General features: G+C 38.9%; 2 protein-coding genes across 5 annotated transcripts in view; one reads left to right on the top strand and one right to left on the bottom strand.

The window, feature by feature from the left end:
* The window catches only part of LOC141435107 (carbohydrate sulfotransferase 11), a 113042-nt gene that overhangs the window by 22626 nt on the left and 69716 nt on the right, over positions 1-20700 (top strand). Inside the window, exons 1-3 of one of the 4 annotated variants that reach the window (XM_074097673.1) lie at positions 14350-14439; positions 14653-14902; positions 15241-15318. In XM_074097673.1, coding sequence (XP_073953774.1) covers positions 14750-14902; positions 15241-15318 — 231 coding nt within the window. In that variant the 5' untranslated portion in view covers positions 14350-14439; positions 14653-14749. The other 3 variants (XM_074097672.1, XM_074097671.1, XM_074097674.1) reach the window with 3 other exon arrangements.
* LOC141434989 (uncharacterized) lies at positions 310-3875 on the bottom strand. Its single transcript, XM_074097484.1, is given in 2 exon segments — positions 310-2711; positions 2714-3875. Coding segments are annotated over 2 exon segments (3564 nt in total).

Genomic DNA, 20700 nt, shown 5'->3' with positions numbered 1-20700 from the left:
TTGTTATTATGCTTTGCGTAAGCGCATTCAATACACGCGTTTACATATTTTCTGACAAAACGGGACATCTTGGAAAACAGTAGGTCCTTTTGATCCTTTCTAAAGTTTTCTCATAACCAAGATGTCCTATCTCGTCGTGATTTAGCCTACACAACTGCCACCTCGCGCCCTTTGGGACTACCCATCGTAAATTCTCTTTGTCTCCCCCAATACACCTAAAAAGCCTGTTACCTTTGATTATATAGTTAACTCTTATGTATTCGAGTCCTTTTTCGTTAAGCCCGCTACCAAGAATATCTCGAATCCTGTTTAACTCACTATCCCCAGTTGCAGTGTAAGCAACCAGTCCTCATTGCTTATGGCCATCACCGCTGGATAGGGATCAACATTCTCTGTTTCATTATTAACGATAGGATTCCTTGATAGTGCGTCTACGTGGGACATTTTGACTCCAGCTCTGTATTCTATTGTACAGTTAAACTCCTGAAACGCCAACCACCATCTGGCTATACGAGGTATGAGATCCCGTTTCCCAAAAGTAGACCGTAGCGCACTGCAATCGGTAACGACCCTGAATTCTTTACCTAACAAATACACTCGGAACTTTTTTAAGGCACAAATTACCGCTAAGGTTTCCAACTCGTACGAATGGAAATTTTTCTCTTCAGGCGTCGTTTGCCGACTGTAGTAAGCTACTGGTTTAAAGCCATCATTTGGTTGGTGGCGCTGCAGTATAATGCCACCTACTCCCAGTCTGCTGGCGTCCGTGTGGAGTTCCGTCTCGGCTTTTGGGTCATATATAGCTAGAACGGGACGCTCAACCAGTTTTGCCTTAAGCATTTTAAACGCATCCTCTTGCTCTTTACCCCACTGCCAGGCTGCCTCCTTCTTTAACAATCTAGTCAACGGATACGCCAGCGGGGCAAAGCCGCAAATAAATTTCCTGAAATAGCTAACTAAGCCTATGAACTGGCGAACACCATGAACGTTCTCCGGGCGCGGAAAGTCAACTACCGATTGTATTTTACCCTTTCCGGGTCGCATTCCCTCTGAATCAATCTCATAACCTAGATACTCTATCTTATCCCGCAAAAAACTACATTTTGACAGGTTTAGTTTCAGGTTAGCTTTGTCTAAAAGTTGCAAGACTTCTTCTAACCTATTTAGACACTCTTGGGGACTTTTACCATACACCAACAGGTCATCTATATAGACCGTAGCCTTGTCAAAACGTATTGGGCCTAGAACCTGGTTCATCATCCTCTGGAATGTAGCAGGTGCGTTTGCCAAGCCGAACGGCATACGGTTAAATTCGTACTGGCCGTCCGGCGTGACAAACGCTGTTAGATGTTTTGACTGCTCAGAGATTGGTACTTGGTAGTACCCTGACATCAAATCCAGGGTGACAAACCAGGCCTGACCGGATAGTCGAGCTATCTCATCTTCTATGATTGGCATGGGATACCTCTCCTTTACGGTTAGGGAGTTCAACATCCTAAAATCAACGCAAAGCCGCGCTTTACCGTCCTTTTTTTTGACCAGAATAATTGGACTAGCATAGCTAGATACACTCTCCCGTATTATGCCCGCCTCAAGCATCTCATCCACCATGCCTCGAACCTTTTCCCGTTCATGATACGACAACCGGTAGGGCCTGTATACCACTGGCCGTTGACTATTTAGCTCGATGGTCATTGAAGCCAAACCCGTGCAACCTAGGCTCGAGAGGTCATATGCAAAGCAATGTTTATATTTCTCAAGCAGATCTATTAATTGCAGCTTATCTGCTTCTGTCACCGTTTCACCTATATTTATCTGGTTAATATCTATTGATTCAGCCGGTGACCGTGCAAGATCAGAACTGGGCCTATCATCTGGTGATAATGCCTCTGTTGGAGATGTCATTATTCGATTAACTACTTCTATCTTCTCCCCACGAGAAAACACCGCATTTTTGTGTAATATGCATGGAATTGTACAAGGTGCAATTATGACATTCAAGAAGCCATCTTTAACGGGATAGACACCTCCACATACGACATATTGCTGGTTTGGTTTTCCTATGACCTTGGTGCTTAGCAATATGTTTCCAGTGAATTTGGGCTCAGAAGCAGCCTTAACGCTTGCTATGCCGTGCAAAATACTGTGGCCGTGTATCCTAATCCTAACACCATGTTCGTCCCCAGCACCCGGGTCATGGGCGGGTAACTCAACGCCAATGTTATGAAACTGTAACCTAGTTGCGTCTTTAACCACAATAATGTGCGGTAGCTCAGTGAACGATTGACCAATTAATATAGGTCTATTTAACAAATGATCTTTCACAACTTGACATTTAATGGTTGCATCTACTTCATCCACTGACAAATTTAAAGACAAGGATCCTAACGATTGTACTAATCCGTTCCCAAAACCTGTCATTGTGGCTGGTTTTCCATCATGAGTAGTATTTAATAACAGGAGAATGGATTCCTTCACTAATGTCACCTCGCTGCCAAAATCTACAAATGCATCCATTGGCAAGTCATTGACTATTATTTTCTTGAAATATTTATCATTCGGGTTCATATTTGAAATACACATCGTCGCCTTCGCCGTGTCAGCATTTGTAGATTTTTCCTTCAAGAAACAGTTTTCGACCACATGTCCTAATTTGTTACATCGATTACACTTGAGCAATGGTTTCGGGCACTGTAAATATGGGTGCCCTTTTCCTTACAGTTAAAACAATGGACGCCATTTGTGTTCGTACTTGAACTTGGTCGGAAAGGAGGTCTAATGCTATTGGGTCTATTGCCATCAGTTGAACCAGGTGCACCATTAGCAGCTTTATTTTTAAATGTTGCATATTGAGGCACATAACACTCTTTGTTGCTCATTAGAAACTGTAATAGGACATCTGGTTCAGTACATCTAAGCGCTAAGGCACTAGATCTAGTAGTCTTATCAGTAATTCCATGGATTAAACAATCCACCGCGCGTTTTCCTGTTATTTCGCAGTTATTTAGAAGAGAAAGTTTTTCATAAAAGTAGACTTCAATTGATTCGTTAAATCGGCTTCGCCGCCGAAGCATCTCCTCTAGGGACTGGCCGTAATTCTGGTCGCAAGGAAATGCACCAGTAAGTTTTTCTTGCCACTCGGCCCAAGTAAACAAAATAGAACTCTGACTTTCATACCAAGTTTTGGCCAGTCCCCGGAGTTTTTGCATTGCGAAGTGAACGGTAGTTCTTTCGTCCCAGCTGTAAACAGAGGCACATTCGTTGACCTTTCGTAGCCAAACATCAACGCGTTGACTTTTTGTTGAGGGATCAAATTCCGGTACTATATTTTTATAATCCAAACCTTTAGTATTCATTTGTGTACTCTGGTTTACAGCCTGCGACGATAAACCACTCTTGAGCGATTGTATAATATCTAAAACATCTTTACTAGAAAAGACAGGACTACGTGACCTTATTTCCCGACGCTCTCCGCTCAAATGACGATCCCGTGGTCTATGTGGCTCTGGTTGTTGAGTGTGTCGGTCGCGGCTGGGTTCGCTGACGCGACTCCGGTGCTCGTTCCTTTCAGGGCTAGGACGTCGGCTCTGACGCTCGGCCCGCTCAGGGCTGCGAACCCGGCTAAGTCGTGCACTCCCCTCGAAGCTGGAGCGGCGGCTCAGACGCTCGCTTCGTCTTCTCCGATCTTCCTCGCGTTCTCGCAACAAGTCTCGTTCCAGCTGGCGCACGCGTTCGCGTTCGCGATCCAGTTCTCTTTCCCGATCTCGTATACGACGGCGGCTGGAACTCCGGCTACGCCCACTCGCGCGGCTCCGGCTGCGCCTGCGCTCGCGGCTTCGGCTGCGCCTGCTCACACGGCTCCGGCTGTCATCCATTACGTGGTGCTCATGCCGTAGTGGAGTCGATAATCGGTGATCGTCTCCATTTCGGCCATTGTTAGCTGCATCACTCATTCCTGGAACTTGCAAACAACAGGGTATAAGCCACTTTCAATGTATATATGTCAGAGTCAGGGTCAGAGTATATGGTGCACAAGCCTAATCATTGATTTATCGCTGTAGACTACCAAAGGTACTATGTGTATAAATGAAAGGAATTGACTATTTAACTTTATTCATACGGTTAATTTTAGCAGCTTAACTTTAGCTGCACAATAACACAGTGAATCTTTCTATTATCTACTTTAACTATTACTTATACTATAATAAATTACCTTCTGACATATTACCTACAACGCTAGAAAAGAAAATAATATATCGCTTGAACATACTTTCCTGCTCTTTCCAATTAGGCACTATACTTCTAAATATCAAATAACTTAATCAATAAATAACAAATTTTTGAAAACAAGGATAATCTTTTAGTGTATCATAAAACCGTTGGCAGAAAAAGGGACCATGTCTCATTCCAAGGTAACAATTGTGTTTCGTAGTATTCCATACTGTATTAAGCTCGTGATGCTGATAGGGAATTATTAGCGGCAACTTATTGTTGCCGATCTACACTCATTTTGGTCTCAGCACTGGTTTTTCTATTACTTAAGTATCAGTTGTGTACTTACGTTTGATTTGATGAAACCAGCGCGGTTCTATCCCACTTCTGACTTGTGAGGAACTCTTCAATAATACACGATTTCACTGGTGATTACCATTCGAACTCCATTTATTCACTCCTTTAGTTCTTATCCCTCCGATCGTTACACTCGCTCCGAACTAACTGACCAACCCTACCCCCATCTTATATTTTTTTTCTTAACCCCCGAAACTACCTACATTGATAAATATCATCGGTGTTACCAATCTCGAAAAGTGCTTAACAATCGTAAAAGTACTAATAAAAATAGTCGGAAATTAGTTGAACCTTACACTAGCACCAATATCTGACACAGCAAAGCGTGCATAAATATCTGATACGACACTACCTATTTCTAGGACGTGTCAGATATTTTCGCACGTTCCGCTGTTGCAGATAATAATGCAGGTAACTGTGCCTGAAACGTATATTACAGCATAATTTTTTTTTCTTTCAGTTCATAATATTTTTTTTAATTTTTGACGGTGGAAGCATTCTACACTACCTAGTGCCATCCACGAAGACGGCAATGGCATTGTAATAAGAACCCCGGCACGCGTCATCGTGAATGACTCTACCTACACTGAATAAATGATTGAATTTGAATTTGAGAATCACGCATAATTGCCAACTTTCGTGTCAATATCACAAGTAAGAAGTAGGTAAAAAAAATATTTCAAAGATAAAAATATTAGATTTGAGTAGGTATTTCAGCCAATTGGGAACCTTCACCAACAACGTAATTTACTGGGACGTACTCGACGACGTACGAATCGAACACGCAAAACCCTCGTTGCTTGCTTCCTGCAATTAGAGCCGGCGGAAATGCTCTGTTTCGTGCTTAATTTATTGTTATACAATACATACAGACATACATAAAATCACGCCTCTTTCCCGAAGGGGTAGGCAGAGACTATGGTCCTTCCACTTGCTACGATCCTGGCATATAACTCTCGCTTCCTCTATACATTCATCAATCTTTTCATGCGTGCACGTCGGTTTAGAGTATTCATTGATAAACGTTACAATAAAAATATTCTTAACTACAAATCAGATGTTTTTGTTTATAAAAACAAAATACAGTGTAGACAATAGGTGGTGTTATAATAACCTTCGTGTCAGTTTATAGGACGATCATTGCAAATAATTGCGACATAGAAAGAAAGAAAACTGTTTTAAATAATTTATTGAATCAGGCGTTACTTTGCGGAGGTCCATATCAATGAACTAAAATAATTTCCTTGCTCAGCCGCGACCTTATGGTAGCTAAGCTTATGCAAAATATGCGTGTTCATGCAGTTCCTCCACCTCCACACTGTAAGAACACACACAAATCACACAAACCCATCTATCACCACCACCACACTACACTAACGCGTTTCGAACTCAACCAGAGCTCATCTTCAGAGTGACACAACCGTACACCATGCTACCAGTTGTTAGACTAACGAACCACAACCACCGTTTTAACTTGTCACTGTAACTCCCCAAGTACCCACATACGTTTTATGAAACAAAACTACCCACAAATTATTAATAAATTTTTTAACCGTCCTTCAAAACTACCTTGCTACGGCTTGGATCTAATTTCAGCAATGGTAGTTAATAAAACATGCCTTGACAGTAAATAAATAAAAATCAAGGTAGTTTTGAAGGACGGTTAAAAAAATTATTAACAATTTGTGGGTAGTTTTGTTTCATAAAACGTATGTGGGTACTTGGGGAGTTACAGTGACAAGTTAAAACGGTGGTTGTGGTTCGTTAGTCTAACAACTGGTAGCATGGTGTACGGTTGTGTCACTCTGAAGATGAGCTCTGGTTGAGTTCGAAACGCGTCAGTGTAGTGTGGTGGTGGTGATAGATGGGTTTGTGTGATTTGTGTGTGTTCTTACAGTGTGGAGGTGGAGGAACTGCATGAACACGCATATTTTGCATAAGCTTAGCTATCATAAGGTCGCGGGTGAGCAAGGAAATTATTTTAGTTCATTAAAACTGTTTTAATTACGATTGGTTTTTTGGAATCTTTTTGTATTTTTTATTTCAATTCCAATTTTTTTTGTTACTTTTACGGTCATCCCGTAAAACCCATATCGAAAATACAAACTGAAATATAGATGCATAGAAAAACCAGAAAAATAAGACGTCCCCAATACCACCAAACATGAGAAAACAATGATAAAACACCTACTTAATATTTATTTATTCATACATCGTAATGGTAGTGAATTAATTGTCATCGAAAAAGGATCTCCACCCAGCATGTGTTGCGGCACAGTACACGACATCTCCACTTGTTACACGATAAAATTTATAATTACAGTTTTATGTGTAGAAATTAAGATCTTCTTTTCTCTAATTAGGGATGTAATAACGCAGGCTTAAGGCTTAAGGCTATTTAGCGCATACACATACCTACGCAGTGGTCCATTGTCGAGTAAAGCAATGTTTTGTTTGAGTATTTGTTTTTAGTGCAGCTTTTTGTTGACTGAACTTTATCAATGCATCGACATTGGTCGGGCTCAGGATAAAAAGAATATAAAAAAGGTAAATATCGTTTTAAGGAAATAACACGGCAACTTGATTAGAGTCAGAATGGTGAATACATGCATGAGATTATCTAAATGCAAGTTCATACTTAAGTACCAACATTTTTGGGCGGATGACCTGGTTAAAGCTCACAGTCAACAAGTCAGAAGCAACTTGAGGTCTATGTTGGAGGCCTATGTCCAACAGTGGACGTCCTACGACTGATATTAATCCTCTGATGATACCGAAAATTTTAACACAAGAAGGGGTTTAATTTAAAAAATTGGCGTGACATGATTTGTGGATGGCCCCTTACTGGGAATTGCCATTATGTAGGATAAAAAATAAATTACTGATAACACCGATCTTTCGATATTTAAAAGTTAATTTTAGATGGTATTTACAGCAGTGTTGTTGTTCGCCGGCCATTGGCGCAGATTTAGGAGGATCATCGTGAAATATGAATGTTGTTCGTAAATATTTTTAAAGAAATGTGTTAAAGTTATGTATTTCGCTTAAAATAATCGTGCAATGGTGTCTTTTAAATATGTATGTAATTAACTCTTTCCCCACCTACGTAAGTCCAACTGGTAGGTATATGCCTCCTCTCAGGTGGAGAGGAATCAGGTATCCCAATCCGGCTTTAGTCCCCCGAGGACCGAGTGCGGAATGCAAATTTCACATTATACCAAGAATTGCTTTGCAGGTTTATTCCGGTTTCCTCGCGATGTTTTCCTTCAATGAAGAGCTCTGGATAAAATTAGAATTGTTACTACCGAAAAATTCAGAAAAATATGAATCCAGGTTTGAACCAACGTCCTAAGATTGAGAGGCCTTTAGGTCTAACCACTAGGCCACCGCGGGCTTGATTTTGCCATCCCATTAAAAAACCCATTAAAAAAACACCTAGTAGATCTAAGTTATATGACATAAATACCTAATAAAATTAGTTTGAAGTTTTATATATTACGTTTTCTTCATGGGTTCGACCACGGTTGAACTGACAAAAGACTAATGAGTTTCAGAAATGATAGCCCGTATACCCATCTGTTGGTTAATTCCTCTGTGGTCATAGGAGCCTTCTTCAATATTTCAGTTAGAAAACGGCATATTGAATTAAGTTATATATATAAGTGCGCGTCGGCTGTATAAAGATTTGTCGACGCGCCTAATAGAGGCCTCGGGCGACCAGAGGGCTGGCCACTACTTCGCACAGCGTATAAGTATCGCTATACAACGAGGAAATACGGCCAGCCTTCTGGGCACCTTACCCATTGACGGCGATTTAGGCCAAATTTTCTATCTATAGTTTAATTATGTTTTATTATGTTTGTTTTTAACAATAGCCTAAATTGAATAAAGTTATATTTAGGTAAGTAAGAGGTTTCCGCGAATTGCGAAGTCATGCCCAGACTTGAAGATCGTGATCGAGAGGGACAGAAAATTCATCCTAAGCACAGTATAAACCAGAACGTAATCTACACACATCGCGCCGAATTTCAATTCGCACAAACGTGCGGTCGGGATCTTATTTTTATCCGCTTAATATTGTGGCTCATGGCTAAGCAAAAGCCTCCCCTTATGACCTCCACAACTCCCGGTTTGGCACAATGTCAAGCTATACGTGTCCTTATCGGCCCGCCGTATCCTACTTGTGGCCGTAACGTTATGGCGCTCACAATCACCATCTCTTTCTACCCACATTAAATATGGCGTGACAGAAAGAAATGGTGCAAACGAATGTGAATCTGAGTGCGTTAGACAATAAGGCCTCAGGTCCGCTTAGTCATCCCTGGCCGCTTACGAAGTTGCTAGGTGAGTCCACCTCTAGCCACCAGCCGAGTCCAATTTTAGTATAGCAGTCATTTTCTAAATATCCGCTAGGCGTATTTTCAAGTGCAACGTGAGTCACTACATGTATAGGTACCTACTTAAACATTTAATAGAAAATTAAGAATAAGCATGAAATTAAATAAAACTATCCTAAACTTAAAATACTTACGTCAAATAAAAATAAAACCTAATTACTAGGTGTACTTAAGTATAATTTAAAAGTGACTGTGAGGGATCATTCATTCGTAGGGCACTTGCTCGTGAGAGCGCAAAGTCAGAGTCGTTATTTATTGATCACATACTAGATTACACTATGCCTGCAGCAGCTGAAACCTTACTTACACATAATCAGCCGATAATGGCAAGAAAAACAAAGTTTCGTACAAACAAGCGAATTGATAGTAATTTGTGGTTAGAGCCGTTAGAGGCTTCCTTTGTAGGAGGATAAACATTGGAATGGGGCTCCCGCAAATGTGGGAGATTGGAATATTTGACAGCAACATAACCAGGCTTAGAAATCGCCTCTTCAGTTATATACTCGTAACTAGAAGTCGAAAAAGTTCGTTAGCAGTCTACGAAGTCATCAATCAAACATTTATTGTTTGTGGGAATCTGTGGTGAGAATTCAGGTTACAGATACAGATTTAAGGAGCGGCCATACCTCTGCTTAAAAAACGGTGACGGTACAGAATCGCAGTGACGCATCGTATGCGCACCGTTTTTTTTTCATGCTTTCCACAACTTTTGTACGGTAAAGTCCTGACGTTTACGGCACGTCACTGCGATTCCGTATTTTAAGCAGCGGTGTGGAAAGCATGCAAAAATAACGGTGCGCATACGATGCGTCACTGCGATTCCGTGCCGTCACCGTTTTTAAGCAGCGGTTTGGTCGCACCTTTACTGCGATTCCGTACCGTCACCGTTTATTAAGCAGCGGTGTGGCCGCTTCTTTAGAAGTACAGAATATGGTTTTACTAAGTAACCCTACCCTTTCCGGTGTACACACATTTTCGTCGTCCATATATAGACCTTATGATAGTCCTAATACCGGATGCTCAGGGTTAATTTCTTGTGAAAACTAAAGACAATACCGATGCTGCATCTAATAGGATGATCAAAATTCTTGCGAATTGTCCTTCCATCGTGTTATCCATCTGAAGCTTTCCCCAGTAATTTATATTTGGCAACTATCCATTAATCAATACGGGTTTGTGTCGAGTGTAGTGCTCCCGTTAATGACATTGAAAAAAGTCTAATAATAATAATAATAAGCTGCATTCCCACCGTAGATGTGCGAGGATGCGTTGCGAAAAGTTTTACTATGAACCAATAGCAACGCTTCATTTAGCTATCCTCGCTCAGCACATTTCTAGTGGAAACAGCTCAGCAGAGTAAGGATAGGTAAATGAAGTGTTTCTATTGGTTCTTGGCAAACTGATTCCTCGCACCACTTTGGACCTTGTGCAAGGTCCACCCGGATTGCTACCACCATCTTGCTCGCTAATCCTACCGTGAAGCAGTAGTGCTTGCGCTGTTGTGTTTCGGCGTGGAGAGTAAGACAGCCGGTGAAATTACTGGCACTTTAGGTATCCCATCTTAGGCCTCTAGGTTGGCAACGCATCTGCAATCCCCCTGGTGGTGCAAGTGTCTATGGGCGGTGGTGATCTCTTACCATCAGGAGACCCACTTGCTCGTTTGCTATCCAGTAGAATAAAAAAAAACCTCTTGGCACATTAGTGGAAACGCAGCCTAAAGGGCCAGATAAACGTGTGAGTATGTTGGCATACTTCCGGTTCGGCAAGCTTTATCGCTTGCATGTTTTTTACCCGACTTCAAAGAAAGGAGGAGGTTATCAATTCGGTTGTATTTTTATGTTTGTTATCTCAGAACTCCGTCATTTATGAACCGATTTGTTTTTTTTTTCGTTTGTTTAGTAATGCCTACAAGGTCCCATAAGCACCAAATCAGGATCTGATCGTTGGATCCTAAGGAAGTCGAGGGAACTCTTCAAATATTGTAGGGACACCTATATGGTAATATGGATATATTTGGGCCAATCAACTTTTTTACCCACACTAATCTGTCCGCGACATTTTTCAAACAATTGCAGATTTTTACGTAAACATGTTTTATTTTTAAGTAAACATGTTTTTTCTGTAATTTAATAGATGGTGTACATCAATATATGCCATCCTACGTAAGTTCAACCTATTAAACCGTGAAATATATTGTTGGAAATACGATTTTTTGGTAACGCCAGTGACGATTTTGGTAACGCAGGAGTCGCCCAAAGTGTGGGTAAAATAGTTGATTGGCCCATTTAGCAGTAACTCGTGCATTTGCTCTTGAAAATCATCATTTGGTAAAGTGGAACTGATAATGAAGATCATATTTGACCAACGGAGCTACCACTCAATAACAAGTACTTCACTGGTTGAATTTCAATTACTTTAACACAGTTGCTAAGCAATTCATGCTCATCGTAATGCATATGGTGAAATGCAACAGGTGGTGAAGCACCAGAACTCCTCAATAATGAACGTCTCTGCATCGGAAAATCAATCTTTCGTAAAAGGTAAAAAGCAGTTGACATTAAACTATTGTATTTTAGATCGACATCAAAAAGCGTGAAAAAAAATTATAACAAAAAATTGAACCGACTACAAAAAATCATGAAAATATTTTTTACCAGTCTGCGTCGAGCGAAGCCGCAGGTAAATGCTAGTGTAGACTAATTTTATGATATTTAATTAATCATCATTGACAAAGAAATTAAACCAATTTATTTTCAAATATACAAAAACATCTTTAGTTCATAGTTAAATCCTAAGAAAAAAATAAGGAATTGCCTACATCAAGTTCCCACTAGATAAGCAACATCGTGAGAGTTACGGGCAACCAGTGGATGCAAATGGCGAGTTGTCTTTTATTGTGGCATTCTAAGGGGAGGCCTTTGTTCAGAGTGGACGGCTTACGGCTGATGATGGTGATATGATATCAAGTTTTTTGGACTTATATTTCACACTTACATATGTAATACGTACTTTGTAGTACCAAGTAATAATATATTTTTAATGAGCATGCTCTCCTGATAACGGTCTAGTTCGGTACCTACTGCTTTTGCTTAGTGTTCATCAGGCCATAGTATACACTCAGTAAGCACTCAGTACATAATCGAAAAACACGGGGTGAATGTGTCAAAAGATCAATATACCTACATCAAATTAAAAAATAATATGATACTGTTTTCGGCGAAAGTGTAATAATTTGACGAAAATTTTTGATCGAATAATCTACTGATTAGTTAAGTTTAGGTCGGGTGAGAAAATTGCATTACCTATATCAAATAAAAAAAATGTATTATGTCCATTAATTTACAAGCTTTAATTTATCTCGCATCGTGGTCGTAGGTATGTACTAAGCATGTAAGTTTGTGAGTTGTGTTTTCAAAATTTGCAAATTTATTTTACCACTTTTTGATAGGTACCTACCCCACTAGCTTGAAATTTGGCATATTTGTGTGCGTCTTGTGACAATACAATTATCTGGTAGTAAAATTCCAGAGGCCAGGCCAGGATCGTCCCCGCTGGACGGAACTCTTCGCGGTTAATATATAGCATCAACTTGAAACATTTACGAACATGTAATATGGATGATGATACAAGCACAGCTACCCAAAAGTACAGTAAGCAAAAAGCTTGAATTAAAAATTATATGTTTAACCAAAACTTATTTAATCTTCATGTAGGTAATTTGATAGGCACGTACCTGATCTACAAATAACGGCCTCTCTACCATGGTTTCACCCGCTCTCACAGGAAACGCGGTGAATGAGTGCGCGCATGCATTTTCATTTTGATTTGTGACCCAGTCCCAAAGTAAAGCAAAGCTTGTGTTATGGGTACTAGGCAACGGATAAACATACTTAAATACATATTACTCAAGAAAAACATTTGTATTTTTCATGCAAATAATCTGCCCCGACCTGGGGTCGAACCCGGGACCTCAAGCTTCATAGTTCATAGTCAGGCGCAGATACTATACTGATTTTTACTGTGGCAAAAGTATGGGTCACCGAGTCATTGCTTGACCAAATCCGGCCGCGATAGCCTTGGACAGACGAGTTCCTGAGTCGTTAGAGAATGTAGTGATGCAATGTTTACTAAGAGCTTCTAAAGTAGGGACCCGGTGGGAAAAGCGAAAGGGAAAATCAATGGATTTTTGACTTAGGTACACTTTTATACATACACTCCTACATAAACAAGGCCATTTTAGATCAGCGTGAACGAAATATTGTCTTATTCATATAAACTATACTCTTCTAATATCCGTGAAAAAAACCTAAAACATAAATTAGAATAAAATATTGTATACTGAAAAATAATTTCCCTTCAAGATTATTTTCGTCGTTGATAGTTAATAATTGCATTATCATCTGGGTTTTTAAACATGCATCAAACTTCAAGTAAATCAGGCCACTATTATAATAGATCTATTAAAAGATCTTTATGATAATGAACATGGCAAAAAAATTAACAAACGTTATCTTCCAAATGCCGTGGTCGCTGTTTTTATCTTTTGCTCTTGGTTTTTATGTATTTCCTATTTTGATATAAAAGTACTAGTAATAGAAAACGATTGATAATAATTTAAGAGAAGTCTCTTCGTTCCATTCTCCACACAAACGTAGTCCCGGTCTCATTTGAAAACTAGGCAACAGAAATAGATGAAATTTTGTAAGTATAGACTAGACGTAATTATCTATGCCTGTGATTTTTCTGATTTTTCATATAAATGTGTAATATCAGAATTACAGGAGCTCAAAAGTCGACAAAAAAAAGATGTCAACTTTGCACGAGAATTACAGACTATTTAAGCATTTTTACAAAAATCGAAAAAACCACAGGCATAGAAAATATAATGAATATCTTGATTGTGAAAAATATCATTGATTTTTGTGCTATACTTTTCGTATAATATGAGGACAACGAAACCCAAAATTCAACCGCCCAAATCTTGAAAAGCCTACAGCTATCTCGATATAAATTACGGACGTCGTTGCAGAAGGCATGGGGGGGACGGTTGCGAGCGCTTATGTCACGAGCGATAAAGACAGCAATATCCCAAACGAATACCTAACGCGACCGCGCGGCCGGCAGGGAAACTTCTCTTAATATGTAATGTAAATAAAATAAACCGCCCCGTGCATAAGTTCATCAAGATCTTGAATTTCTCGCCGCGTTTTTAGACGAAAATTAAGACATTTTATTTTCTGTAAAAAGTTTTCTTTTAATGGCAAAAAGGTTATATATTCCTATAGCAGCAATAACACATAACACTGACATTTCTGTCATATTCAACTTTTCATTCAACATTATCTGACGTTTGTCTGACGTGTACAAGTGTTTGCTATTCGTGTACAAATTATTTTATAAATAATGATTTTGTTTATAATCTATTTATTTTTTAACAATATATTTAGAAAAATAACTTTATAATACAACTCAGGTGTATCAAAAGTATATTACCTAATAATTATTTAATGAAGAGCAACGACTGTTCAAACCCAGTAATAACCCAATAATCAAGTAAATTGGTTCCTCTTTATCCACATCCGCCGCACTACTGACCTTCTGCTCTCAGAAAATATGTGACAAACCATATAATAACGTCAATTGGATACTTTATTAACAAATTAATACCAATCTCCTTTTTTTGCAGGTCCAAGCAGATGCATCTTTGAGGACAATACTACTAAAGCTTCGCGAATGAAGTATCACGAAGCAGGTGTTATGATCAGTTGCGTGAAGTAGTCAGAATGGGAAGAAGAAATATGAGCATGATGCGATTAGGAAGGTGTGTCGCCTTCTTAGCCGCAGCAGCGTTTCTCCTGCCATTCACCATCCTGCTAATGGTCGCCGACCAACAGTACAATCTCACTTACAACTCCAAACGGGTTTTCTATCAAGAGGTAATTTTTCATTAACATTATTATTCCCCAGCATACCTAACTATGGACCATTATAACCCAATCACATACACAAAGTGTGTAACCAAGTGTGTCTAATCAAGTTTAAATTCGGTTGCTGGGTCCATTCTTTAAACACCGTACTCATAAGAACCGCGAAGCGTGGCGCATTTTTTTTCGACTATTCGACCATTAAAATTAGGGCGTACGCGACAGCGTTTTTATGAGTCGATAACGGAATGAACTCATCGACTAGCAGAATGCCGAATGCCCAAAGAAACAGAATCTGGACCTACGAAAAACCACAAAAGTAGATACAGATCAAATTTCTTCTTTTACAGAGTAACTTCTATAAAATAAATGGCACGTTTTATGCGCCCGCATACGCGGTAACGACACCCACTTTGTCGCGGACGCAGGTAACAGATACATACGTAATATGGATGTCAAATGTCACCTTACCCGAAGCTAACACGTTGCACCCATGCTTTACTAACAAATACTACAAACATTACCCGTAACCAAAGGTCTGAAGACGACTTTGCACGACTGTATCACACTTGTCAAAAATGCTACTGACACATCGACGACGCTTCCTGCAATGGACTGCGGTGGACACAGGCCGGGTTTATCATAGTAGTTAAGCAGCACCCCGTAGAGATGTTTTGGTTTAGATATGTTCAGTGTTAGAGCGATTGCTAGTCTAAATGTTAAGCAAAGGCTATATTGTCTAGCGCACTCGAAATTACAAAATTACACTCTCTTATCACTTTCTGCAGCCATGCGATGTAGGATGGAGGTAGAAAGAGATGGTTAAGGCGGTCGGGAGCGTGCAGAGAGGCTTCTATGAAATTCGAAGTTCGTATCGTACCGTCCCTCTCACTCTCGTATTAAATAATATATGCGTCAGCGGGACGGCGAGATACTAAGTTCGAATTTTGCACTTCGTAGTACGGCCCAGGCGTTAGACAATACGGTCTCAGGTTATGGTGGTTTGACGGTAAACATCTAATTTATTTAAAAATGTGGACGGACGACTTCTCTTCTCGTGTTGTTTCGCGGCTTATTCATAATCTAGAGGTGTTATGGGAACAGAGTTATGCTGTTTCGATGGCGAAGGCAATTTAATTAACCTGTCAAACACCCGACGCGAGCTCTAGTTTACACGACAACATTGTACACGAGTATTTCTGAAAGGTGATTACATTATGATGGATCGTTCATATTGCAGCTTGTTTGCTGGCGGCAAAGAAAAAATAGTGGCAACCAAGTTGGGTAATGAGTAATCTTAATTTTTTATTATTTTTGCCTATACTTTTAGGTACTGCTTTTACCTGATTTTTAGTCTTACGCGAACAAGCGAATGCGATAAACTTATTGCTTGACGCCTTAATTAACCTCCTTGAAATACTTTCGAAAATACCACGAAATTTTTACCTAACCTAACCAACATAGACAAGTCGAAAAACTCCGGACACTTTCATTTCAAAGTTTATGTCTCAAAAACGATTTTAATGAAACATAGCTAAAAACCACCGCAAGGGCACCGCTTTGAAGTAAAAACCGACCAAGAGCGTATCGGACGCGCCCGAAATAGGGTTCCGTAGCCATTACGAAAAAATTAAGTAATATTTTTCGTATTTCGCACGGAATATTCCAAGTTTAGGTATATTTTATACCTTAGGCTGCTATTTACTCTTAAACTCTAATAATTCTCAAGAAAACTTAACCGTTATAGTTTTCCTTGTAAGTTTGATATTCTGAATTTTTTCAAATTTTTCCACCCACCGGTTTAGATATTAATGAAAATTTGCACTTTAAAGTTGAATATTTTGCAAACAAATCACTGAATCGAAAAATCGTATTAGAAACCCCCTAATGGTTTTAAAATACCTATCCAATAATACCCCACACTGCAAGGTTGGATGAGAAAAAAAATCACCCTCATTTAACGACTATGGGAGGTGTACTCTATAAATTTTTTTTTTTAATTTTTTATTGTACCATTTTGTCGGCATAGTTTACATATATATTCGTGCAAAATTACAGCTTTCTAGTATTGATAGTCCCTGAGCAAAGCCGCGGACGGACAGACAGACAGACACACATGGCGAAACTATAAGCATCGCTTTAAGAGCTACAATGCCACAGACAGACATTGGCGTTAAGCTTACAACACCAATATTTCTGCGACGGGGATTAAAAACTAGAAGCATCTGAAATAGATTTTGGTGGTTTTTTGAACACAACTTTGAAATGGGATCCTTTCGTCTGCCATCATTTTATAAGTCACAATGTAATGTTTCTTCATTTTTGTTAGTTATAAAATTTTTTCCGCTGAAACCGGTCATCCTGCAGAACTCTATAGCTTATGTTAGGTTAGGTTTGTTTTATAAATATTCATAGTTACATTATGACTAACAAGACCAGTCGAAATAGACCCCTTTGAAATAATAAGTGCTCGATAGTTATAAATCTTATGATACTAGCCAGTTCCGATGTTCCGTGGAACCGTCATTAGAAGATACCCAATATATACATATTTAAGCGGAAGCTCGTGCTACATTTACTGCGGTTCGTAGTTTCCCCGATACGATCTCGTTTACAAGTTTCTATACAAGCAGATATAGCCTTCAGCCTTTTATTGTATTGTACTGGATCGGAAGCAGCAAAATACCGATGAAATTGTTGGATTCAGTTTTCCTAGTTAATGTCTATTGGTCAGAAAGAAAACTTTTCACATTAGCTAATGGGGAATAGCGATCGGTAAAGCAAACATGTCGTGTTTAATGACCTTAGCATGTATGTTGATGTTTGATGTAATTTTATTATAAGTTAACTGTGATGTTTACTTTAAGCATGCGGTGGTTTATGTTATCTTATAAAGTAACGAGAAATTGACATCTGAAACAATATTAATTAATGCTTTAACATACCATACATTGACTCTACGCTGTATTAGATACAGTTTGTAACAATGCATCAAAAAATACCGATTGAAGCTGTCGTCCCACGCGGGCTCAGTGCAGATTGGGAACTTTCAGACAGCATTGAATTTCTTCGCAGATGTAATCAGTTTCCTCACTATGTTTTTTTCTGGTTCTAAGAAGAGGCTTGTGCCCATAGTTGGACTATAAACCTATAAAATTAAATATTCATGAATAACCATTAAAACCATGAGTCAATTTTATCTTATATTTTTATAATTTGTTTATTTATTTAAGGAGAACCAAGATTTAAAAACACAATGTACAATGTGGGCCCTGTAACAGGAACAAAAAATTAAACCACGTTTCGTTCATTCGTCTTGAGCTAATTTAGTTCTACAACTTTTGAAAATAACTTGTACTATGATTTTTATCATAGTTTAAAGTTTAATCCGCCATTTTGTTACGTGACAGGCGATGTCATTAGGCTATTGGATGCCGTACATTGAAAATACCATTTAACTTGTTTGGAATAAACATAATGATAAAATTGTCTTAATTTTTGAGCATTTGAGTAGCAGAACCTGTGCTTTAATTTTTTGCTTCTGTTACAGGGCCCACCTGGTATGTAGTAGGAATAGGAACACGAGCCAATTATAGGATCCCACAGATAGCTATAGTTTACATGTTTAAGCTTAACTTGAACGAGGTGACGCGCACCATATCAGACGTCACACCATGCCAAACAAAACATCACAGAACTTCAAATGGAATTACTACACTTCCTCAACACATTGTACTTATTTCCTTTAAATAAATATGCATCAAAGTTAAATACGATAGTTCCGCACTGCGCAGGTTATATCAAAATTTACATTAGGTTAGCACTGCACTACCCAAAGAGAGGGTATACCAAGATTTAAGGTTAAGGATACTAAGATATCTAAAGAAATACAGGTTGATTTTTGCCATCGATATCCTTTTGAAAGAAAATTATCACAAAAATATAGTTAAACCTTTCCTTTTCCTAGTCGGTTAATAATGTAAGCAAACTGGTTCCGGATACAAGCCACTGCGCCGGACCCACTGTTTTTATTAAATTTAATATTTAAACAGGAACCTAATTTTCATCGTTACCTGACTGCCTACAGAACTTTAATATTGCCTCGGAAAGCTACTTCGTAAAATATTCACCGTGGACACTGCTCTAACAATGGCCGAAAACTTTAAGACAGAGGTTCGCAACCGCTTGTCTTTGTGGATTTTAATGTACTCCATCGAATATTTAATGCTAGTATTTGACAATGCCAGTTTCACCAACTAGGCTATCAGTTTGAGACAGCAGTCAGATATTGATGTTGAATGTTGATTCTTGTTGAGAAGTGGATCTTCAAATCTTCATAGAGTTGTTAGTCTCAAACAAGACAATCATATTTTTTCTGAGTTTTCCGCTGAACTCAAACAACTCAAACTGAAGATCCAAGCTTTGGAGCTGCATGATTCTTTCAAAAACAAAAAACAGCAATAAACAATAGCTTAGTCGCAAAAATCAAAGAACGTTTCTGCTTGGGACATCGAGCAGTTTTTCGTGGACATCTCAAAAACTATAAGATCTGCATTGTTTAAAGTACTTATTTCAATTTTTATAGAAAGTACTTATTTATAATAATTTTGATTCTCCTATTCAGAACTTCAAAAGTTTTTTATGATTTTCTAATATATATTTTTCTCATAATATTTTCGTAAGGCAACCTAGACAGTAAAAGAAGCATGAGTATGTTTGTTTTTGAATGCGACACCTCACATTGCAGTTGGTAAACACAACCTTTGCCGTACTTGTCATCAAACAATTTTGACAATTCAGTAGGAATCGAGTTGTTACGGCGTCACGCCACTATGGCACTATAGACAGACAAACAGACAGATGGACTGACAAGACCAAACTAAAAAAATATAAGTTGCCCAAGGTCAAAAAGGTAGTCTTCCCCTGCTCTCAGAGATATTGAATTTGTATTCAAGTCCGCTTGGGGTCAACTGTACAACGGTAACTGAGGATAGCTGAGCTCTGGATTGTTCTAAAGAATAAAAAATCCATTCACACTTGAATATTTAAATAGGGTAGATGACGCTATAAGACAACAATCCCAAGATGCGGCTCTAGTAAAAAATCTCTAAATAACAGAAAATAACTGGGTAAGTGCAAAATCGAGCCCGCCCACCGCGATTTTTAACCCTCTTTTAAAAATCATCTGTAAAGTCCAAATACCGTCCTAGCGACAAATACATACCGTAAGGTCGGGGTACTTTGGCCCTGAAGGGGTAACTTTGGCCCTTGGGATTAACTCGGTCCTGGTTTTATTATTGCTTTGAGAATATGGCTCTTTGCCATGTGGTTGGTGTTAATTGATCGGTCACGTTTTTATGTTGCTTTCATATGGGCCAAAGTGTAGCCCTCCAATGGGTCAAAGTACCCCGACCTTACGGTATACGTATATATATGGACCTTTAGTGGCATAAAAGCGTATCGATATTTTTGTCGTGTTGGTAACATACATATATATGACCTTGACAATACAGTTCTTTTTAATTTTGAGGAGGACTAAAGAGTATAAAGATACTTTTAATTTATTTAAGAACATTTACAGTGAAAAATACAAACAAAATTATTACACTGTCAAATAAAACAAACAACCTTCCTATTTATAAGTTATAAGGCAAACACGTCCTCGAGAGACATCACTGGGTGGACCACAAAACGCAGGCCGCATTACCCCTTTGTAAAGCTATCCCAATTCCTTGCGCGAGATAACCGCCAGCAGTATAGGATCCTTTTATTTTTTTCTCGAGATACAACCCTGTGACAGACAGGCAGAC

Source organism: Choristoneura fumiferana, chromosome 14, assembly GCF_025370935.1.
Source record: "Choristoneura fumiferana chromosome 14, NRCan_CFum_1, whole genome shotgun sequence".
NCBI classification, from domain to species: domain Eukaryota; kingdom Metazoa; phylum Arthropoda; class Insecta; order Lepidoptera; family Tortricidae; genus Choristoneura; species Choristoneura fumiferana.
The sequence above is the reverse complement of the archived record's forward strand: the minus strand, read 5'-3'. Positions and strand labels throughout refer to the sequence as shown.